The sequence below is a fragment of the Antechinus flavipes genome, chromosome 2, assembly GCF_016432865.1.
Source record: "Antechinus flavipes isolate AdamAnt ecotype Samford, QLD, Australia chromosome 2, AdamAnt_v2, whole genome shotgun sequence".
Lineage (NCBI taxonomy): Eukaryota > Metazoa > Chordata > Mammalia > Dasyuromorphia > Dasyuridae > Antechinus > Antechinus flavipes.
The window spans coordinates 142195475-142215755 of NC_067399.1; the positions used below are offsets into that span (position 1 = coordinate 142195475).

At 46.2% G+C, this 20281-nt stretch overlaps 1 protein-coding gene across 4 annotated transcripts in view; it reads left to right on the plus strand.

Moving 5' to 3' along the window:
* Nucleotides 1–7027: 7027 nt before the first annotated feature.
* The window catches only part of SORBS3 (sorbin and SH3 domain containing 3), a 36347-nt gene continuing 23093 nt past the window's right edge, over nucleotides 7028–20281 (plus strand). Inside the window, exons 1-7 of one of the 4 annotated variants that reach the window (XM_051975699.1) lie at nucleotides 7028–7126; nucleotides 10847–10990; nucleotides 11225–11333; nucleotides 13069–13262; nucleotides 15290–15353; nucleotides 19004–19042; nucleotides 19353–19407. In XM_051975699.1, the coding sequence (XP_051831659.1) occupies nucleotides 10889–10990; nucleotides 11225–11333; nucleotides 13069–13262; nucleotides 15290–15353; nucleotides 19004–19042; nucleotides 19353–19407 (563 nt within the window). In that variant the 5' untranslated portion in view covers nucleotides 7028–7126; nucleotides 10847–10888. Of the gene's footprint in view, nucleotides 7127–10651; nucleotides 10991–11224; nucleotides 11334–13068; nucleotides 13263–15289; nucleotides 15354–19003; nucleotides 19043–19352; nucleotides 19408–20281 lie in introns of those variants that run through there. The other 3 variants (XM_051975698.1, XM_051975700.1, XM_051975697.1) reach the window with 3 other exon arrangements.

Consider the following 20281-nt stretch of genomic DNA (forward strand, 5'->3'; position numbering starts at 1 on the left):
AATGGGATATTGCCTGACAGTGCCAAGTTCCAGCACATAGAATGTGCTTTAAATTTTGATCCAATTTCATCTCATCACTTGCTATATAGTTTGAGGCATCCTGACTGATGTTATTGTACCTCAGTCCTGTAAAATAGAAATAGTAATAGTAGCATTTTTATAGCATTTAATATTTGTCTGCCAGACACTGTGCTAAGCTCCATATATTTAATCCGCACAATTATCTGGGCAGTCGGGTGCTATTATCCCCATTTTACTAGTAGAGAAACTGAGGCATTTTAGTCCATTTTACCTGTTAGGGGACTGCCTCTGTAGAGCCCTGTGCTGTCCCTTGCATAGGAGGCCAGTGTAATTCTGATTGTGGAGCTTCGGTAATTATAAATCAGGGCAGTCTGATTGAGAAGCAAGATTCAGTAACCAACACAGACACTTTCCATCTTCATCCCTGCCCACCTTACTGGGAGAGCAGACCTAGGTGATCAACCAGTGGTAAACCTACTGTGGTCAGAGCTAAGGGCTGTAGAGGGGACTCAAGTCAGAAGACCCAGGTGTTAATCCTGACAAGAATCACTCTTCCTGTGTCCTTGGCAATTACTTCAACATTTGGAGCCAGTTTTCTCATCTGTAAAATGGTGTTAAGACTATATGACCTCAAAGGTCCCTCCCAATCCTGGATCTGCTTTCTTAGGAATAATTCACATTCCCTGCCCTCAACGTAGCTTACTTGGGGAGAAAAGTGCATTCAAGTACCATAATAAATAAATAGAATAAAGAGAACTGCAAAGTAAAGTGAAAGATTGACTGCAGCATTTATTAAACACCTGTGGTGGGCTCTGACTCCAGGAGGGAAAAATACTAGATACAGCAAGTATGGTCTTCTCATTGAAGCTAATAGATAATAAAAGAATCGAACAAATATATGGAGTCAAAATTAAATGATTACTGAAAACAATGAATCTGAACTTGGCAGGAATGTAGAGTTGTGAAGGAGGAGGAATAGTATGAGAAAAGACTGAAAGGGAAGATTGGTACGAGATTTAACATTTTAATTTGCCAAACCACCTGTCTTCTCTGTGGCAGGGATGCTTTGGCTGTTTTTGTGGGTTTTTTGGTATGTGTGTGTGGTTTATCAGTGATGTCCTCATTTGTCTTAATATTCCAATGTGAAAATCATTTATTTTTATTGATGTAGGTAAGTAATTTTTCTAGCAAAATGCAGATAGAAATTCATCATTGCCAGCTCATGAATGAGGAGGGATGATGATAATGTGACCTCCCAGCATGAAAATGGAGTCAATTGCAGCTGTTCTTCCAGAGTATTACTGAAAATTTGCTTTCTCCTGGTTATTTTTTTTCTTTTATTACTATCTTTCTGTCCCCAAGTGGGAGTAGTCTTCAAAATTTTGTCCTTGATCTCTTGCTGATTTCATTTGCTTTCTTGGGTTCATTTATCATCTCCATGGAAATGTTCTCAATTTTATATACCCAGCCCTAGTCTCTCCATTGCAATTCAGTCTCACATATCTTAACTGCTTGTTGGTCATATCACTGGAATTTTTTGTCTTCTTGATCTAAAGATGTCCCCTCCACCCAATTTCCCTGTTTCTATCCATCCACTCTATCATGGTACTATCATCCAATTACCCAGGTCCAAAATCTGTCATTTTTCTTATTTAAGAATGAAGAATTTGACTTAATCAGTTGCCAAGTCTTTGCTCATATCACCATCATTCTAGCACTGGCCTTTCTCATGTTCTGCCTAAACTATTGGCATGGCTTCCTAACTAGTCTTCCTGCCTCCAATCTTTCCTCATCTTCAGTGCACCCTACAAAGGCTGCCAAATAATTTCCCTGAGACAAGTCTTACCATGGCATTCCTCAAGAATCTCTGGGAGTTCTCTGTAACCTATTGGATAAAATGAAGTTGCCACTTGAAGCCAGCCAGATTTGGCCCTGACCTGCCTTTTCAGATTGATTTCACATTATTCCCTTAGTGGCAGATCAGCCAAGGGATTGCCATGGAAATGCATTTGTGGTTACCACTCTGTGTTCCAGGCTGAACTACTTATGGTTATTTTCTGATCTCATCCTGTTGTTGTTCACTTTTGGGGAGGCAATCCTCCTTTGTTGCCTCCCCTTAAAGATTAGCCTAATTAGCCACTTTTCCCACAAAGCCTTCCCTAACTCTCCCTCCCCCTCCCCCCATTGAAAGTGTTCTCTTTTCAGATTTTCCTGGCACACTTTGTATCTCCTGCTTCTATCACTTTCTGTTTTCTGTTATATATGCGTTTTGTATGTCTCTTTCTCCCAGGCAGATTTTAAGGCAGCAGGGAGATTGTCCTTTTTTCATCTTTACTCCCTACTTCCCAAAACAGGATCTTACACATATAAGTACTTAATGTTCAGTTGAATCAGTGCCTAGTGGTAGAAAAGTACATCATGTTCAGGTAATTTGGACCTCCTAGATCTGTAGGAACTAATAAAATTTTTAATTTTCCAATTAATATATACCTAGGAGGGCCTTTCAAAGACTTTGAAATGGGTCAGTCCCCTGAATTTGTTGTTTCTGTTTGCACAGGCAGCTGGCACAAGGGTAGGCCATTGGGGATCTGGCAAGTAACATAAACTTAGAGTACGACGAGAAGAGACCCAAGGGAAAGGGATGAGAGCCCAGAAAACTCAGAAAAAAAGCAATGATTGGTACTAGTGTGTCCGGTGTGGTCTCATTTTTCTTGCTGACCATTGTGTCATTGTGGTCTTGCTCTCCCAAGAAATCCAAACCACCAAAAAAGAATGTTTCATCATAGGAAGATGGATGTATAGAAGGAGCAAAATATCCTTTTTTCCAAATATAAAAATAAGGCATGCAGGAAGTTGAGTGGACTCTAGCAGAATGACTTTTTCTCAGCTTGTAATCAGGGAGAAAGATGATGCTGTTAAGAAATAAAGATCTGAGCTCCTGGCCCTTGAGGTTCTCTCAGATTTTACATTCCAAGAAGAAAAGTTACATAAGTTCTATCCCCCTCACACTTAAACCACCCTTCACATTGTAATGAAAGTCTACTTAATCTGTCCTCTTATTTCCCTTGGTGACCAAGATTGATTTTCAGAATGACCTGTTATTCCTGTATGTGCAGCCACATACCTCTACGCCCTCCATGTCAGTGTGAACAAACTCCCCTGCTGGTGGCCACAAATTCATTGCCATGGCAATCTCTTGGCTAAGCCATCTCTTGCCACTAAAGAGGCAATGTGAGTTAGTGGAAAGCTTTCTGAACTTGGAGTGAGCAATGCTTGGGTTTATATTCTCTCTCTGAAGCTTACTAGCTGTGAAAGTGGCTTCTGAGCCTCCAGAGTCCTCATCTGAAAGGATGTCTGTAGCCCCTATCACTAAATAGCCCTCGAGGCTGCTGCATATGTCACAGTGGCCTCCTCAGGCAATTCTGACAAGTTACAGCACAGTCGTGGATTTTATCATGGAGGAGAGCACCCCACAACACCCCATGCAATTCCCCTTCCCATCCTTCCAAGTTCCTGAGACTTCAGTGAAATGACACGGGTGTAAAGCAACTTGCTAACCTTCAAGTGTTATGTAAAAGTCAGCTATTATAATAGATGTGGAGGGTGGATAGATTTCTGTTTACGCATGTTGTATAACATGCAAAATACCAGAAGAGATCACAATGGGTGGCAAGATGGGATAGATTGAGGGCTAGAAGCAAAAAAAAAAACACCTGTGACTACAGAATCAGGTAGCTGGGGGAAAAAACAAACTGTTCTAGTATCTCTTAAAGAGATCTGGGAAGAAGGAGTAGTGGGAGCAAGCTCCCTGAAAAATTGTCTTCTTTACCTACACCCCTCCCCCCCCAGCATCCATACCCTGGAGAGGAGGGGAGGGGAAGGAGAGAGAACGCCTGAAGAACTGAGCCCAGATTGGAGAAACTTGAGGCCTAGGGCTTCCAGATGGAAGGATTTCTCTCCAAAAAAAATGTAGATTTCTCCTGTTCCATGCTTTGGAAAGCTTTGAGTATCTCCCTCATGTCTTTGACTTCTCTCTGAGTAGGATGGCTGGTAAAAGGCATTACTGTCACAGCTCCTTTCTAGAGGCAGTATCTAGACAGCCAACTTAACTCATGATTAGATGAGAAAAAAGGGAGGGAGGGTAGGAACAGGAAGAGAAAGTTATAATACCTAGCAAATGTCTCATGACCTGCTTTGTTTTTGCCTGCTCCATGGCATTTAAACCCAGCTGAGCTCTGGGCCTTGGATAGGCCGGATTTTGTTCACCTAGAAATCAAAGGCAGAAGTCAGGTCTGAGCCCCATTTAGCCCCTCTTCCCGGATCTATGCCCCACCAACCTCCCCCTTTCATCCTTAAGTTGTTTACTCCAGTGCATGTTCCCCTAGTGTTGAATGAGACTGGTAGGCCATCCTCAAGCCCCTTGACCTTCACTCCCTCAGGACAAACAGGAAATCAGGACATTAGCTCAACCACAACCTCTGTGTTAAATATTTATCTTGGAGTCAAGACTAGAGGCCTGGAGAATAAGAGGACTTTGCTGCTGTCAAGAAGCAGCCTGGCCAGGCTCACTAGGCAATCAAGGATCTCCAGCTCCAGCTCTGAAAACAATGCAAAAGAAAGCAACAAGTCACTGGCTTTATAAGCCTAGGAGCCTTTGTGGCAGGTGGCAGGTGGGAACGTTTTAGAGTTGGTGTAGGCTGTATCTTTAAAGAGAGATCAGGTTTAAGGGTTAAGGGTTAAGTTCTAGGCCTTTTTAGAAGAGGATCATTCCTTTGTAACTCTTCTTAGTTCCTTCCCCCCCCTCCTCCAACAAACCCACTTACAATGTCCACCTGTTCCATCCTGCAACTTGTCATTGCCAAGAAAGAGTTCTGCAAATCTCAAACTAAGTTGTACCTGGGAAAGCAAGTTAGAGATATCAGTCCCAGGGTTCAAGTTCTTTGGTGTCTCTCCCTCCCCCTTTCTGCTTAACTCCTTCATAAAATATCTGAGTCAGAGCAACAAGGGGTTTCAGAAAAGTTTTATCGATGTGCTGTGACTTAAAAAGGAGAGGGGACCTACTCTACATCGGGTTCTAGGCGAGCCCTGTTGCTGCTAACCTCAGGGCTGAGTGAGTTGCCCAGAGTTCTTTATACTGGGACGGTCGGTGCTGTATTCAGTACGAGTGAGTCAGGTGTTACTCTTATTCTATGGACCAAGAAACGGCCTTAGCAAAGACTGGAACCCAGGTTTACTAATTCCCAGCTCAGAGCTCTGCACTTACTGCAGATGTCATCCCACGAAACTTGGCAACACCCTTTCTTTCAGAAGCTGGACTGCTGCCTGTGTCCTTTGGAACAGAGAACATGGAGGAGGGCATGGGCTTTAGGAGTGGCCTCTTTTCTGGGGCCCCCTTGGGATTAGAGCCGTTTCTGAGGTACAGGGGACAGGGGGAGGTGTTCCAACTGGGACTTAGTGTCTCTGGAACATGTTCCCCTGGGATGGTCAAGTCAACCTGGGTGCCTGAGCTCAGCTTACAAACAAGTTCTCTGTGCTCACTTTCCCGGGGCCAAAAGCTCTTCAAATACTCCTTGCCAAGATCCAGGGGATATCACCATGTTTTGTCCTGCGGCATCTCCAGCATCCCCGTATTCTCCCAACAACCGTGGTCAGGGAAACCCTCCCCCATTCCTCTGTCCCTAAGCTTCATCTGGGACTGTTTAGAGGACTAAATGAAGACAGCAGGGAAGCCCATGAGAAATGGCAGGAGCAGCACAGGTTAGGAGGGAGTGGGACGAGGCTAGGGAGCGAATGGGCGGAGGTTCTTGGGATCGAAGCCAGGAGCAACGGGAACATCGGAAAGACAACAAGATCTAAATGTGTTGTCCACTGCCTGGGAACATGGGGACCACCCCACTACCGTCAGGGGTGGGCCTCCACCCTCATCCGCTCTCCCAGGCTGGCTCACCCCAGCTCTCCCCAGGACTGTTTCCTTAGGATCCTTTCAGGGCTGCCTTGGTCCGGGCATCCCCCGCCCCCTTCAGCTGGCCCATTGTGTGTGTCTGTGTGTGTGTCTGTGGAGTCATTGTTTCCCCACATCTGTGTATATGTGTATAAATTTCACCCTTCACGCCTCTCTTTTATTCCTCCAACTCTGAAGTAATCGTGCCCCCATCACTCTTCTGTGTCACTCTCTGCTTCGTTGTCTCTTATTTCTATCCCCAGTCTCTCGGTCTCCATCCCTGCGTCCCTCTCACTGTGTCTGTCTGTCTGTCTTGTTCATCATCCCTGTGCTCAAGGCGGGCTCCAGGACCAGAGAAGCTCCCCCTCCCACATGCTGGAAATGTTGCTGGAAACTCTGAGTGGCCCCTCTCTGGTGCCAAAGGCTCCACAGGGCACGGAGGGAAAGCTGCTGGGAAAGTCTCTTGTGATCCCCTGGGACCCCCTGGACTCCTCCTCCCATACACATGCTCCACCCTGAGCACAGAGACCATGGTCTCTGCCTGGCCTCTGCCTCCAACCCATCCTTGAAATGAGAACAGCAAGTCCCCATCCTGGGGAGATGGTCACTTGCTTGTTTATAAACTCCTGACCAAATGACGTCCCCCCCCCAATCTTTCCCCACCCCCAATCCCCACAATACACATACACACACAATACAACACCCAACGCGAGGAGGGAGGGGAAAGAGAAAAAAGTATGACTTTTCCCTACACCCCACCCTGCTGCAAACAGGCCAGAGATTGGAAACTCTGCTTGGTTCCCTCCCTTCTTCCTCTCTTCCCTCCCCGCCTCCCTCTCTCCAGCTTGCAGACTCCCTTCCTGCTGATTTGAGTTTTTTCTTTTTTATCTCTCTGTCCTCTCTATCTCACACCCACTCTCCAGTTCCCCATTTTCTCTGCAACTCTTGATTCTGTCTCACTGCATCTCCTTCGTCCCCTCCCACCCACCCACCCTGTAAGAGTCTTATTCTGCCTCAGTCACGAGGGAGAGAGAACACACCCCAGACTTCTCCCTTGCTGGCAGCCTCCCCAGAGGCCCACAGCTGTGGGCTCAAGGTGGAGGCTAGAGGGAATGCTTTCTCCCTCACGGACACACTCCATCCTCTCCAGCAGCTCTCCTACAGGTAGGTGCCAAGGAAGAAGGGGAGGGGGCAAGGGAGGAGAGGCTGAGGTCAGGGAAGGGAGGGATCAAGGAGGGAGAACCAGCCAATCCCTCAAACTAGATGAAGGGAAGGCAGACTGGCTCCTCCCCCTGTAGTCCTCAGAAAATCAACTGGGCCCCCTTCCTATGCTCAGGGAAACTGAGGTACCAAGATGAAAAAATTGGGAAGAGCTGCTCCCAAAGCCTTGCGGTTCAAAGAAAATATAAGCTTTCCAAGGAAGCCTTTTCTTATCCCTTGGGGAGGAGGGGGATGTGGAATGGGGAAGAAGGAAAGAGCTGAGATTAACTATCACCATCCCATTTATTTTCCCATGTATAAGTCCTGGAAAAGGTCAAAAACAAGAAAAACTTCCAAGTGGCACCAGGCTGGTTGCTATGTCCCCCAGAGTCAAAGCTTTAATTTGGTAAGGAACTTGCCAAAAGAGAGAGCGCATTCTCTCAAGCTCCTGGAAAGTGGACAGAGCACTAATTTGGTAATCAGACCTGGTCTATTACCCTTACATCATCTGGTGGGATGGATGGACATTAGACCTTTTGCTTTCATTTCCCCCGAAATGGAGTATCTCTCCCCTCTCTGTCCCCACTCTTCCCTACCTCTAACTCCTAGGAATACTGGTGCCAAGACTGTATAAGCCTGGATAGGCAGGGTGCATGCAAAGTCTTATTACCCTAAGAGGCTAAAGTACCTGGATACATTCATATACCCCTTCCCAGGAGGAGAGAGGTGGGATGGGGGAGGAAGTGTTGGGGGGAAGGAGATGGTTAGAAAACAGACCCTCCCCCATGAAAACAGCTTAATGACCAGGACAGGCATAGGGACTGGACCTGAAGCTCTCAGATAAGAAAATTCCTTCTTCCAATGCATATTCCCACCTTTTCTATAACTAAGAGAGAGGTGCCGAAGAAAGAACTGTGGGGTTAAGTGACTGGCCCTGGCTTAAAAGGTAGGAAATATCAGAGTCCTGACTCCCAGACTAGCTCTGCCACACTTAAAAATAAGGGAATTGCCCAGCCTGCTCATGGGGAAATTATCCACTCTGAATCCTTCCTAGGAATCAAGAAAGTCAGGGGAGGTCAAGAGAGGAGGATCCAGGGCCAATTGATGATGATGATGATGATGATATGTAACAAACCGTTGAGAAGTTAGGGCCTGGTACTTCTGGGCTGTCAACTCTAAGTCAGGCTTTCCTAAATCATTCCTCAGTTTCCCCCTGCTCATTGCTTAGGAGAGAGAATTGCACAGGACTATGGTGTAAGTCTGTACTGCTAATGTGGCATTGCTCTCAGTCCTAATTGAATCCAGCTTGTGAATGCCTTCCCTTCCCTCTCCTCCCACCCCCAAGTAGTCAGACAGGCACTCTCAGTTCAGAACCCCTGAGTCCAAGCAGCTCCCAACAAGGGTCTGCTTCCCGGACCTCCCTGACTCCTGGTACTTCCTTCCAAGTGAACAAGAGTGACAAACTACCCACGTGAAAGTCCTGCCCACATGAAATCTCCACTCTGACCATGGGCATGCACCTTTCCTGCACACAAAGCAGCTTTTTCCCAACACTGCCCTTTGTGAGTGTGGAAGCCACCCACCAATGACTTGGACTCAATTCAGGAGGTACCAGTGTGACCCAAGCAAGTCGTGTGACTCCAGTTGGGGGTGGGGTAGGTTGGAAGGAAGTTCTATGTCAGCCCAAGATCTCAGCCTATACTTTATATTTAAGTTTTCAAGAAGAGCACTGGTTTTGACACCACCCTTACCCCAGCACAAGGACCACCTGCTCTTCCATCTTCTGCCTGCTTCTTCCCCTTCTCTCAGCCTCATGCCTCTGCCTAGTCTTCCTCCTCGGCACTGACATCCCCATCTCCAAGTCTTTCATCCTGTCCCAACATCCACTTTCTCTGGGGGCTTTGGGCTTTCTCCTCAGAGCTGGTCACCTTTCCTACACCCACTGCTGATTTCCAGGGACAAGCTTTTCTCTACTATGATCTTGTTTCCAGGAGCAACAAGTTCAGGTCGGGGAGAGAGAGACACAAATCTAGACACAGAGACAGAGGAAATGGAGAGAGAAAGAGACAAACAGGGAAGAAAGCAAAGGGAACGATTTGTAGAAATGTCAGGAGAAAAACAGAAAAGGGAAAACAGAGGGAGGAAAGCAGAGAAGATAAAACAGAGAAAGACATATATAGAGACAAGAGAAATACATACAGAGAGATAGAAACACACATACAGACATAGAGAAACATACATACAGTGTACAGAGACATACAGAAAATAAAGACAGACAGAAATAGAAAACAGAAACACATACAGAGAGATATACAGAAAACAGAGACTTAAACACATACAGACACACAAAGAAACATAAACACAGAGACAGAAATACATGTATAGAGACATACAGAAAACAGAGACAGAAACACACATACATAGACAGAAATACACGTACAGAGACACACAGAAAACAGAAACACACATACATAGAAATACACATACAGAAAACAGAAACACACATACAAAGACAGAAATACACATACAGAGACACACAGAAAACAGAAACACACATACATAGAAATACACATACAGAGACACAGAAAACAGAAACACACGTACATAAACAGAAATACACATACAGAAAACAGAAACACACATACATAGACAGAAATACACATACAGAAAACAGAAACACACATACATAGAAATACACGTACAGAGACACAGAAAACACACATACCTAGAAATACACATACAGAAAACAGACAGAAACACACATACATAGACAGAAATACACATACAGAGACACAGAAAACAGACAGAAACACACATACATAGAAATACACATACAGAAAACAGAAATATACGTACAGAGACACACAGAAAACAGACAGAAACACACATACATAGACAGAAATACACATACAGAAAACAGAAAGAGACAGAAGCATATACAGACACACAGAAAACAGACATATAGAAAAGCAGACAGACACATTCACAGGGACAGAGAGAGACAGAGACACAAAGAGATGCGGGACAAGAGCATCCCAGATTGAGAGCAGGCCAGTCTGCATTGGCGTTCTGAACTCCCCAGAGTCCCTGGGAAGGAAAGCAGAACTAAAAAGGCTATGACCATTTCATGTTTAACTCCTGACTCAGGAAAGATGATTTCTCCCTTTCACCCAAGAGGCGCTGGCTGGTCTTGGTACGAAGGGGAGGGAGCCTGGCTGTCCTCCCTTGGGGCACATAGCCAGGCTAGGCTAGTTCCCTCCCTCCTTCCTGTGTGTTGCTGTGCCCAACAGCTGTTTCCATTTCTCTTTTTGGGGAGGAAGTCATAAAGTGCTTTGAGATCCCTGTGGGATATGCCTGGATGACCGAGGCATTTCCCATGATCCCCTGCTCCTTGCCATCCCTCTCCTCTCTTATCCTCTCCCCCAACCCTGGTCCTCCACACCCCCTCCCCCCCACCCCTGCAGTTCCTGGGTCACTCAAACAAGCAGTTCATTGTGCCTGATCCCGGCGGCTGAGGCGGCGCCAAGAGCAGGAGCAGGGACAGAGCTGATGGCCGGTGCCCAGGGGAGGAGTCTGCCTCTTGGGGCATCGGGAGTCCAGGTGACACTCCAGACACCCATGCACAGCCAGGAGGGACTGGGGCTTCTGGAGCCAATTCTAGTTTCCCCTCGTCCTTTCCCCAAGGGAGGATTGGTCCCCTCCGGGTCCGTGCGTCCCGGACACGCCATGCAGTCCCCGTACTACAGCCTCCCCCCGGGGCTCAGCCTCATTGATTTCATCCCAGTTCACCTCCAGGCGCAGACATTACCGCACCGCCAAGGGACCCGGGTGAGTAGGGCCATCTGAGGGCAAGGGTTGAGAGAGGGAGCCTGGCCCTGACCCGGGGAGGTGAACTATTTTAAGGGCAGGGGGTTGAGGAGGAAGAAATCATTGGACTCTTCTTTCTCGATTCCGACGCCTTCACCTGTTGGATTCTTGCTAGGCCCCCGGCATCCCCCAGGTGCGCAGTGAGCTGACCCCTCCTCCCTGCTTCCCTCCTTGCTCCTTCCCTAACCGCAACAGGTGCCTGTGCTCCGGAACGGCGGCTCCAACACGCTCAACTTCCAGTTCCACGACCCGGCCCCCAGGACTGTGTGCAATGGGCACTCGGCTCCCAGAAGAGTCCTCCCAGGTTTGCTCGGCTCAGGTTATCCGTCCTTCTCGTCAGAGACCTCGCCTGCTTCCATCTCTCTAATCCCAAACGCTTTGCTAGATAGATCCCTTGCTCCTTCCGAAGTCAGACTCTTCCTGAAAGACTGGTTAGACAGTATGATAGAAAGTAGAAGATAAGCACCGGCCCTTTTCCCTCCCCAGCAGTGAGAGCGCCTGTATCTTTCTCCGAACATACGTTGGAGGGAGGGTGGTCCTGTCTCTGGTACCTCCCCGGGTTCCCATTTCCTCCGAGCCAGCTAATGCAATTGCCTAGGTTGGTGCTGGCTTCTTTCTGCCTTTGCTAGACCCCCCCCCCACATGCACATCCAAAATGTGATATATGTACATACGTGTCTGCATACATGTGCACGTAAGGAATGCCCGAGGCGGTTCCCATTATTCCCCATGTGTGTTTATGTATCTGTAGATATGTGTGTAAATATAGGTAGCCCCATCCCCCTGAGGCCATTCTGAGGGCAGAGTTTGAGAGAGACCCATGTTGCTCTGACCCAGAGAGGCAGGTATTAGGAGATCAGGGAAGTGGAAGGGACAAGGAAGGCAGAAATTATTCGACTTTGTGCTGCAGGAGAGTTCCTTGGATTCCTGATGCCCTCATCCACTGGATATTTTCCCGAGCTATAGTCCCCCTATGAACTAACCATCTCCGCGATGTTTCATCTTGGGAACTTCTCTCTTATCTATACGACAAATCTGCACTCATGCTGGGAGCAAAACAGATAGGTTCTTTCCCCATGAGCCCACGCCACCCAAGAGAGTGAAGATTGCAATGGACAAAAAACTTCCAAGTCGACAACAACTCTATGGAAGAGCACAGCTGTTAACCTTCCCCCTCAACTCTAACCAAACCTCCAAGGATGGAGCTCTAATCTTAAATGTCCCCTCTTCTCACAACTGTTGCTCTTCCCCAAAACTGGCCCAGCCCCTAGGGATGCCCCCTCCCCACATCCCCTCATTGTACTAGGAACAGCCCAAGGCATGCTGGCCAATGCCGGAGCTTGGTGCTAGAGAGAACAGAAATAAAAAGGGTGTGAAGGTAGGAGATCCTGAGGTGATTAGTACTTCCTACCCTGGGATAGGGCTCTCAGGGCTAGTCTGGTTACTATCCTTGGAGACTCACTGGATTCCATGGAAGTCCATGGGCTAAGGAAAAAGGGTTCCGCCCAGGAGATCCAAGGAGTCAGTGGGAAGGTGAATCAAACTGCTTGCCTTCATCCTTTGAGTGAAGGAGGATAAAGAAGGATCCTCACTGCGGGGGAGGGGTGGACAGGCAAAATCTGATTAGAAAATTCCATTTTTTGTAAATGATATTGTTGTGAGGGACCCTCCTTTATTCTAAAATGACTCTCTCCTGGGAGAGGAAGGCTGTACTAACAACCAATCGGGAAATTCCAATCAATCCAACGTTAAGTCCTAACATTCTCAAAATGTAATCAGTTTGTATTTACTTTTTTAAAAAACCCCACAAATAAACATGTACTATATGCTCTTTTTATCTGGAGGACACAAGGTGCACTTGTATGTGCTTGTCACCAAATCAAACAAACAGAATGTCATAACTCAGAAAAGGTCAGGAGTTACTTGCCCTGGCAAACCTAAGGGGTGAGTGGAGTACGTGAATGGGGTAGAGGTTGGGTAAACTCACTGGTTCCTGTTCACTATTCTTTTTTCTCTCTTCTCTCAAATGCTACCTTCAGATCCTTCTTGGTATCAGACCTGGCCTGTTTCTGAGAGCCAGGTCCCTGCAAGCACCAAGCAACCCGTAGCCCAGGCTGGCCCAAACTGGTCGGCCACATGGACCAAAGGCAGCAAGCCGCGGGACAAGTGCTGGGTCAAGTATGAGGGCATCGGACCAGTGGATGAGACTGGCATGCCCATCGCTCCCCGTTCTGTGAGTGCTGGGGAACCACTCAGGGAGAGAGGAGGAGGGGAGAAGGGGGCAGAGAGAGACGCTGAGCTCGTGATGTTCAGCAGTTTCAGTCATGTCCGACTCTTCATGATGCAATTGGGGAGTTTTCCTGGCGGAGATACAGGAGCAGTTTGCTGTTTCTTTCTCCTGCTCATTTTACAGATGGGGAAACTGAGGCAAACAGGAAGACTCTGGGCCCAGGGCTCTATCCACTGTTTCACCTAGCTACCTCTGAGTTCAGGAATACCCCATGTATTAAGGGGACTCCAGCCTTCTTTCTATTACTTCACACTGATATGTGCCACTCATAGTGGAAAGAGTACTGGATTCGAAGTCAGGAAAGGCCTGGATTCTGATCTTACTGTAATCCTAGTGCTTCATCTCTAAGAGCCTCAGTTTCTTCATCTGTAAATTGGGGATAATAATACTTGTACATATTCTCTGAGATATTATAAGGAAGGAGCATTGTAAATTGTATATAAAGAATTCGTATAGTGCTCTAAATTTTCCCAATATTATCTCATTGTGGACCCTCAAAGCAACCCTGTGAAGTAGATGCTATTATTATCTCCATTTTCCAGATTAGGAAACTAAAACAGGGTTGTGGGAGGGAGAGACAATAAGACAAAAGGGGAGGGAGAGGGAGGAGAAAAGAGGGGTAAAAGAGAAAAGGAAAGGAAAGAAGGAGGAAGAGAGAGAGAGAAAAGGAGAGAGAAGGAGAAAGAGAGACAGACACAAATGAAGGGAAGGAAGTAGAGAGAGGGAGGGGGAGAGAGGGAAGGAGGAGAAACAGTGAGAGAGACACACATCCAGAAGAAGAGAGAGAGAAGGAGGGAGAAAGAGATAGAGAGAAACAAAGAGAGGGAAATAGAGAGACAGGGACAGAGACAGAAACAGAGAGATGGCAGGGAGAAATGGGGAGAGAGGAAAGGAGGGAGGGGGGGAGAGAGAGAGAGAGAGAGAGAGAGTAAGGAGGGAAAGAGGGAAAGAGGGAGATGGAGGGAGAGAGAGACAGAGAAACAAAGAGAGGGAGATAGAGAGACAGGGACAGAGACAGAAATAGAGAGATGGCGGGGAGAGAAGGGGAGAGAGAGGAAAGGAGGGGGGGAGGGAAAGAGAGAGAGAGAGAGAAAGAGAGAGAAACAGAGAGAGAGACAGAGAGAGAGAGAGAGAGGCGGGGGGGAGTAAGGAGGGAAAGAGGGAGATGGAGGGAGGGAGGGAGAGAGAGGGAAGGAGGGAGAAACAGTGAGAGAGATACACACCCAGAAGAAGAAAGAGAGAGAAGGAGGAGAAAGAGACAGAGAGAAACAAAGAGAGGGAGATAGAGAGACAGGGACAGAGACAGAAACAGAGAGATGGTGGGGAGAGAAGGGGAGAGAGAGGAAAGGAGGGAGGGGGAGAGAGAGAGAGAAAGGGAGGGAAGGAGGGAGATGGAGGGAGAGAAAAAGGGAAGGAGAGAGACATAGAAAGAGATTAAATAACTTGAAGAGGGCCGGGCATAGCTGGCAAGTGTCTGAGGCAATATAGAAACTCAGTTTCTTGAATTCAAGGCTCCAATTATGGCACTAAACCACATAACTACCTTGGTTAGACAATTGACTTCAGAATCAGAAAAGATCTGCATTCACATCTTGCTTCTGACACTTAATGAACCTATGACCTTGAAGGAGTCACTCAATCTTAGTGCCTCAGGTAACTCTAAAACTATACTTTGAAAACCAGGGGTTGAACTGCTTCCAAAGTGAGATACTATTTTTTTCCTATAGTATCAGCAGAGCCCTTCTGGAACTGTATTTTCTTTTCTTTCTTTTTTTGTGCTTTATTTTTTGGGGGGTAATTGGAGTTAAGTGATTTGCCCAGGGTCACATAGCTAGCAAGGTCTAAGGCTGAAATTGAACTCAGATCCTCCTGACTCTAGGGTGGGTGCTGCCCATGGGGCTGGATTTCAACCAAGAAGACCTGGAAGTAGGGAAAGGAGGGTAGTTTGACTTTGCCTTCTGTATTCTCAGAGTGTAGGAAGCCCACGGGATTGGTACCGAAAAATGTTCCAGCAGATCCACCGCAAACTTCCAGGTGAGCAACAGTCTTGTCATGGCTGGTACATTGGGGGTGGCTGGGGAATGAGAAGGGGAGAAGGATTCTAAGGGATTTGAGGAGGAGGGGGAAGGAAAGTCTTCCTCCAAGAGAAAGCAGTGGATCTGAGGCTTGAAGGAAGCTTCTTAGAGGTAGAAGAAAGAAAGGAAGAACAGCCTATGCAAAGAGAGGGCGATAGGAAATGGAATACCAAGTACAAGGAACAAGAAGTTAGCTGGAATATGTGTATCAGGAGTAAGGTGCAGGAAGGGCTAGAGAAAGCCTGAAAAGGTAAACTGATGCTTTGTTACAAAAGGATTTAAATATCAAGCCCAGGAGAGTCACGGGGAGCTATTGAAGGTTCTTGATTAGGGGAGAGAATGGTCGGATGTGTACTTTAGGAAGGTTACTTTGGTAGCTGCATGGAGGATGACTTGGAATGGAAAGAGATTTGAAACCAATTAGGAAACTGTGGCTGTAGTTCAGCTAAATTATTGCAGTGGTGTATGAGTGGAGAGAAGCCAGGTTGGGATAGGTAGGTAAAATCAACCAGATTTGGCAAGTGAAAGGATATGGGAAGTGAAGGAGAGGAAGGATTCATTTTGATAAAATCACTCAATTTCTCCTGGGGAATGCTCTAGAGAGGTTCTCTCAATTTTAACAAAGCCCTTGATGGAATCTCTCATGAGGAAAAGATGAAGAGATGTTGGTGAGACCAGAGGTATCTAAATGCTACATAAGGATCTTTTATTGATTTATAAAGCCACATATTAACATTATTTGTTATTTTGTTAAATATTTTTAAATCACATTTTAATCTCATCTAAGACTCCAGATTTGCACTAAAGAGCTGCATTGTTGGAGAGACAGTATAGTTAACTGAATATATAATTAATCTGGGAGAGTAGAAATGAAGAGTTTGACGTAGTGCTGGTAGATATCTGGATTAAGTTAGATAATCTGGGTCAAATTCTGCCTCAAATCCTAGCCATGTGATCCTGGGCAAGTCACTTAACCACTTCCTATTTTAGTTTCCCTTTCTGTAAAAAGGAAATAACAGTACCCACTTCTCTAGATCAATGTGAGGATAAAATGACATGGTATATGAAATGCATTGCATTTGTTGTTGAGTCATTTTATTCATGTTCAACTCTTTTGACCCTATTTCAGGTTTTCTCAGCAGGGATGCTGGAGTGGTTTGTCATTTCCTTCTCCAGCTCATTTTACAGATGAGGAAACTGAGGCAAATTTGAAATTAATATGCCCAGGGTAACATAGCTAGTAAGTTTCTGAAGTCACATTTGAACTCAGATCTTCTACTATCAATCTACTGCACCACCTAGCTGCCATAACCTATATTGCAGATCTCAAAGTGTTATGTAAATACTATTAGAAGGAGCTCGCCCCTGATGTTCCCCATCCATCCCAAACTGGCCCTGTGCTAATTTTTTTATTTAGCATTTTTTCTTCCCGATTTGGATAAAATGGTAGGTAATTCAAAAATATTAGGATGTAGCAAAATAAAACTTACTAGAAGTCGATGTAAAAGTCAGCCTTTGCTTCTAAAAAGTCCTGTTCCTAAATACAAGATGGCAAGCTTCATATGAATCAATAGAGTGATATTGCAACTAAGAAAGTTAATGTAATCAATCCTCTTCAGCATTAAGAGAAACACCGCGTCAGGACTGCAGGGAAGGCAGCCCTCTCTACTTTGCCCTGATAAGATCATACCTGCTGCAGTGTCCTCACTTCCAGGTGCCAGATTTTAGGAAGAAAGTTGATAAAACAAAGAGCATAGGAAAGAAGGCATTCGGTGATTCGTGCTATATAAAGATTGGTGTAAGGCAGCTGGGCTATGTATACCTTGGAGAAGAAAAGACATAAGAGAACATGATAGCTTCCGTCAAGTTTTCAAAGGATAAAAAACATTTATTAAGTGCCTGCTGTGTGTCAGGCACGTGCTAAGCCCTCGGGTTACAAAGGAAGGTGAAAACAAAAAACAGTCTCTGTTCTTCAGGAACTTACAATCTAATGGGTTATGTCACGTTGAAAAAAGAATATATTCTTTTAGAATTTAGGATCTAAGGCAATTCCAATAGATTTGGGAGGGAAAGAGCCATTCTCATTCAAATCTATGGAGACTGGATGTGGATCAAAGCATGGTATTTTTTATTGTTGCTTGTTTGCTTGCTTATATATTTTTTTCTTTCTCATGGATTTTTCCTTTTTGATTTGATTTTTCTTGTGAATCATGATGAATATGGAAATATATTACAAGAATTGCCCATGTTTAACCTGTATTGTATTGTTGCTGTCTTGGGAGGGAGGAGGAAAGAGAAAGAGAGAAAAAATTGGAACACAAGTATTTGCGAATATCGAAAACTATCTTTGCGTACATTTGGAAAAATAAAATACTATTTTTAAAAAAACTAACAAAAAAAAGAGAATATACATTTAGTCTGCTGGGCCTGGAAGAATAAAACAGTGAAACTTGCAAAATGACAATTGGGTCATTGAAGCAATCAAATATCTAGGTAGTTCAGTGTAAAGTCTGTTAGACATGGAGTCAGGAAGACCTGAGTTCAAATTCAATCTTAGATACTTTTTGTAGCTATGTTACTTAGCAAGTCATTTAGCTTCTGTCTGCCTCAGTTTCTTCAACTGTAAAATGGAGAGAATAATAGCATCTACTTCCCTAGGTGGTTGTGAGAATCTAATGAGATGTTTGTAAAGCATTCAGCAAAGTGCCTCGCACAGAGTAGGCACTGTAGAAAAAAGTAGCTTTTATTAAATAACACATAGATCTTGGATAACTACGAGGTCCAGTGTATTGTAGAGACTAGATGGTCTCTGATGTCCCTTACAACTCTCAGATTCTGTGATTCTTCAAGGTTTGAGTGGAGATCCAAGCACTAGCTTGTATTACATCTGACGAGGAAATAATTACTCCTCCTCTTTAGAGAACTTACAAGAAGAGAGAGAGAACTTTAGAGAAAAAGCGATTTTGATATGTGTTTGAAAAAATAAAACTATTAAGGAAAAACAATTTTAAAAAAAAAGAAAGAAAATACATAGCAAGGACAAGAACAGATGTATCAGGTCCCCTGGTCACCCTTACTCTACCTGTCCTTAATTTGTGGCCGTTTCAAGGACTTAGAGGCATGTGAAACGGGGGAATGTCTGTTCCCGGAATGTCATCATTAGTTATTTATTTCTTTATGGCAAAACTAGCTCCGTCTCTACAGTGCTCATTTAAAATTAAAATACCGGCTGTGGCCACGAAGGTCCCTGACATGAGAGTAGAGCCTGAATTTCCTCCGATGCTTTTCTCCCCGGCACAAGGGGACCCTAACAAGAAAGAGGAATTTCCCTGACTTGGCCATTTTGCTCAGGACCAGCCCAGCCGGCTTTTTAAGTGGCTAGGTGGGTGGGTCTAAGCAGAGAGGTGGGAACTCTCGGCTCGCCTGGAAGGAGTCCAGAGTCATTGAATACCCAAAGCTTTTCCAGACCTCCTTGGAGCTGCCCTCCTGATTCCTGCCCTCCCTCTAGACATTCTTCTGGGCCTGACTCACTCTCCTACCTCCCAAAGGGGAAGGGAGGAGGGTTGAGGCAGAGGTTAGAGACCATGACCTGCTTCCTCTCTCTTCCAGAGCTGCAGCTGGACTGGGCTTTTGAGGAGCAAGGCAAAGGTGAGAGCAATTGTTCCGGACACTGGCCCTGCTCCGCTTTCTCTTCTCTCTGTAAAGAGAGTTCACCATCACCTGGGGTTTGAGACTATATCGCTCCCGCTTCAGGCCAACGAGTGTTTAGTGTGTCTTTCTGTGATGTCACCACTTTTTCAGCACTTGTGATGTCCCAGGTCATCCCCCGGGTCCTGACAAAGTGATGTCACAGGGTCCGAATTCAGTTCCTCAGTCCCCTGACTTCTTCTTGAAGATTCTGCTCTCACAACCTCTCCGAATTAACCCCTCTCTCCCCTCCCCTTCCCTCCCTTTCTAGAGTCCAGTCACCTCAGGTCAGGACTGAGAAATAGTCCTTCATCTCTCCACAGCAGGTGAGTGCGGGCTGCGATTGGGGTGGAGGGGGCGCTCTGGAGTCCAACCCTGCACCCCCCCCACTCCTGAGCCAGGGGAAGTGAGAGCAACGGTGGGGGGACCAGGCCTAGAATGGGGTCATCCCTGTAGTGAGCTGACTCCCTCTGGTGGCCACGTCGCGAAGCCAAGCGCTTGAGCACCGAGCCTAAGACAGCTGCCCGTTCGGTGAAGAAAAGGGGCCGGTCTCTGGGCTGGAAGAGTTGCAAAGCTTCACTAAGGAACTCTGGCACAGGGTCAGACCTGGAAAGGACTTCAGAGGCCACTAGCGCCAGCCCCCTCATTTTACATAGGAAGAAACTGAAACAGGGAGTTTAAGGGCTTGCCCAGAACCGCACAGCTAGGGAGCGTCTGTGGCAGAATTTGAATCTGAGACGTCCAGATCCCAAGTCGAGCCCTCTGCTCCCCCCTTTTCGTGGAGCTCCCAATGTAACCGAAGCGCGAGATGCTACATGGATAACTAAAATACCCAGTGAAATAGGGATTTCTTCAGGTCTCACGCGCCGCAGCCAGTGCTGGCCATTCTGGGCTCTGCTAGCTGTTAATGCAGGCCCGGAAGATAGGCTGAAAGCAGCCTCCCTCAGGGCTTCCCCGGAAAATACAGCCGGGCCGGTTTCTGGCAAAGCCAGGCTGCGACAGAACCCACTTCCCTGGTCCCGGGATCTCGGCACACCTGCTTTGTCATCGTGGGTCACCCCAAGCAAGGCACGAGTTCCTTGTTTCCTGTGAACAGGACTTTTCATTTTAACCTCACCTCCCTGCCTCTCAAATGGGAAACCTCCTTTCTCAATGGATCCTCCCCCAAAATTCAGAACATGCTGCGGCTGCTGGGAAGAT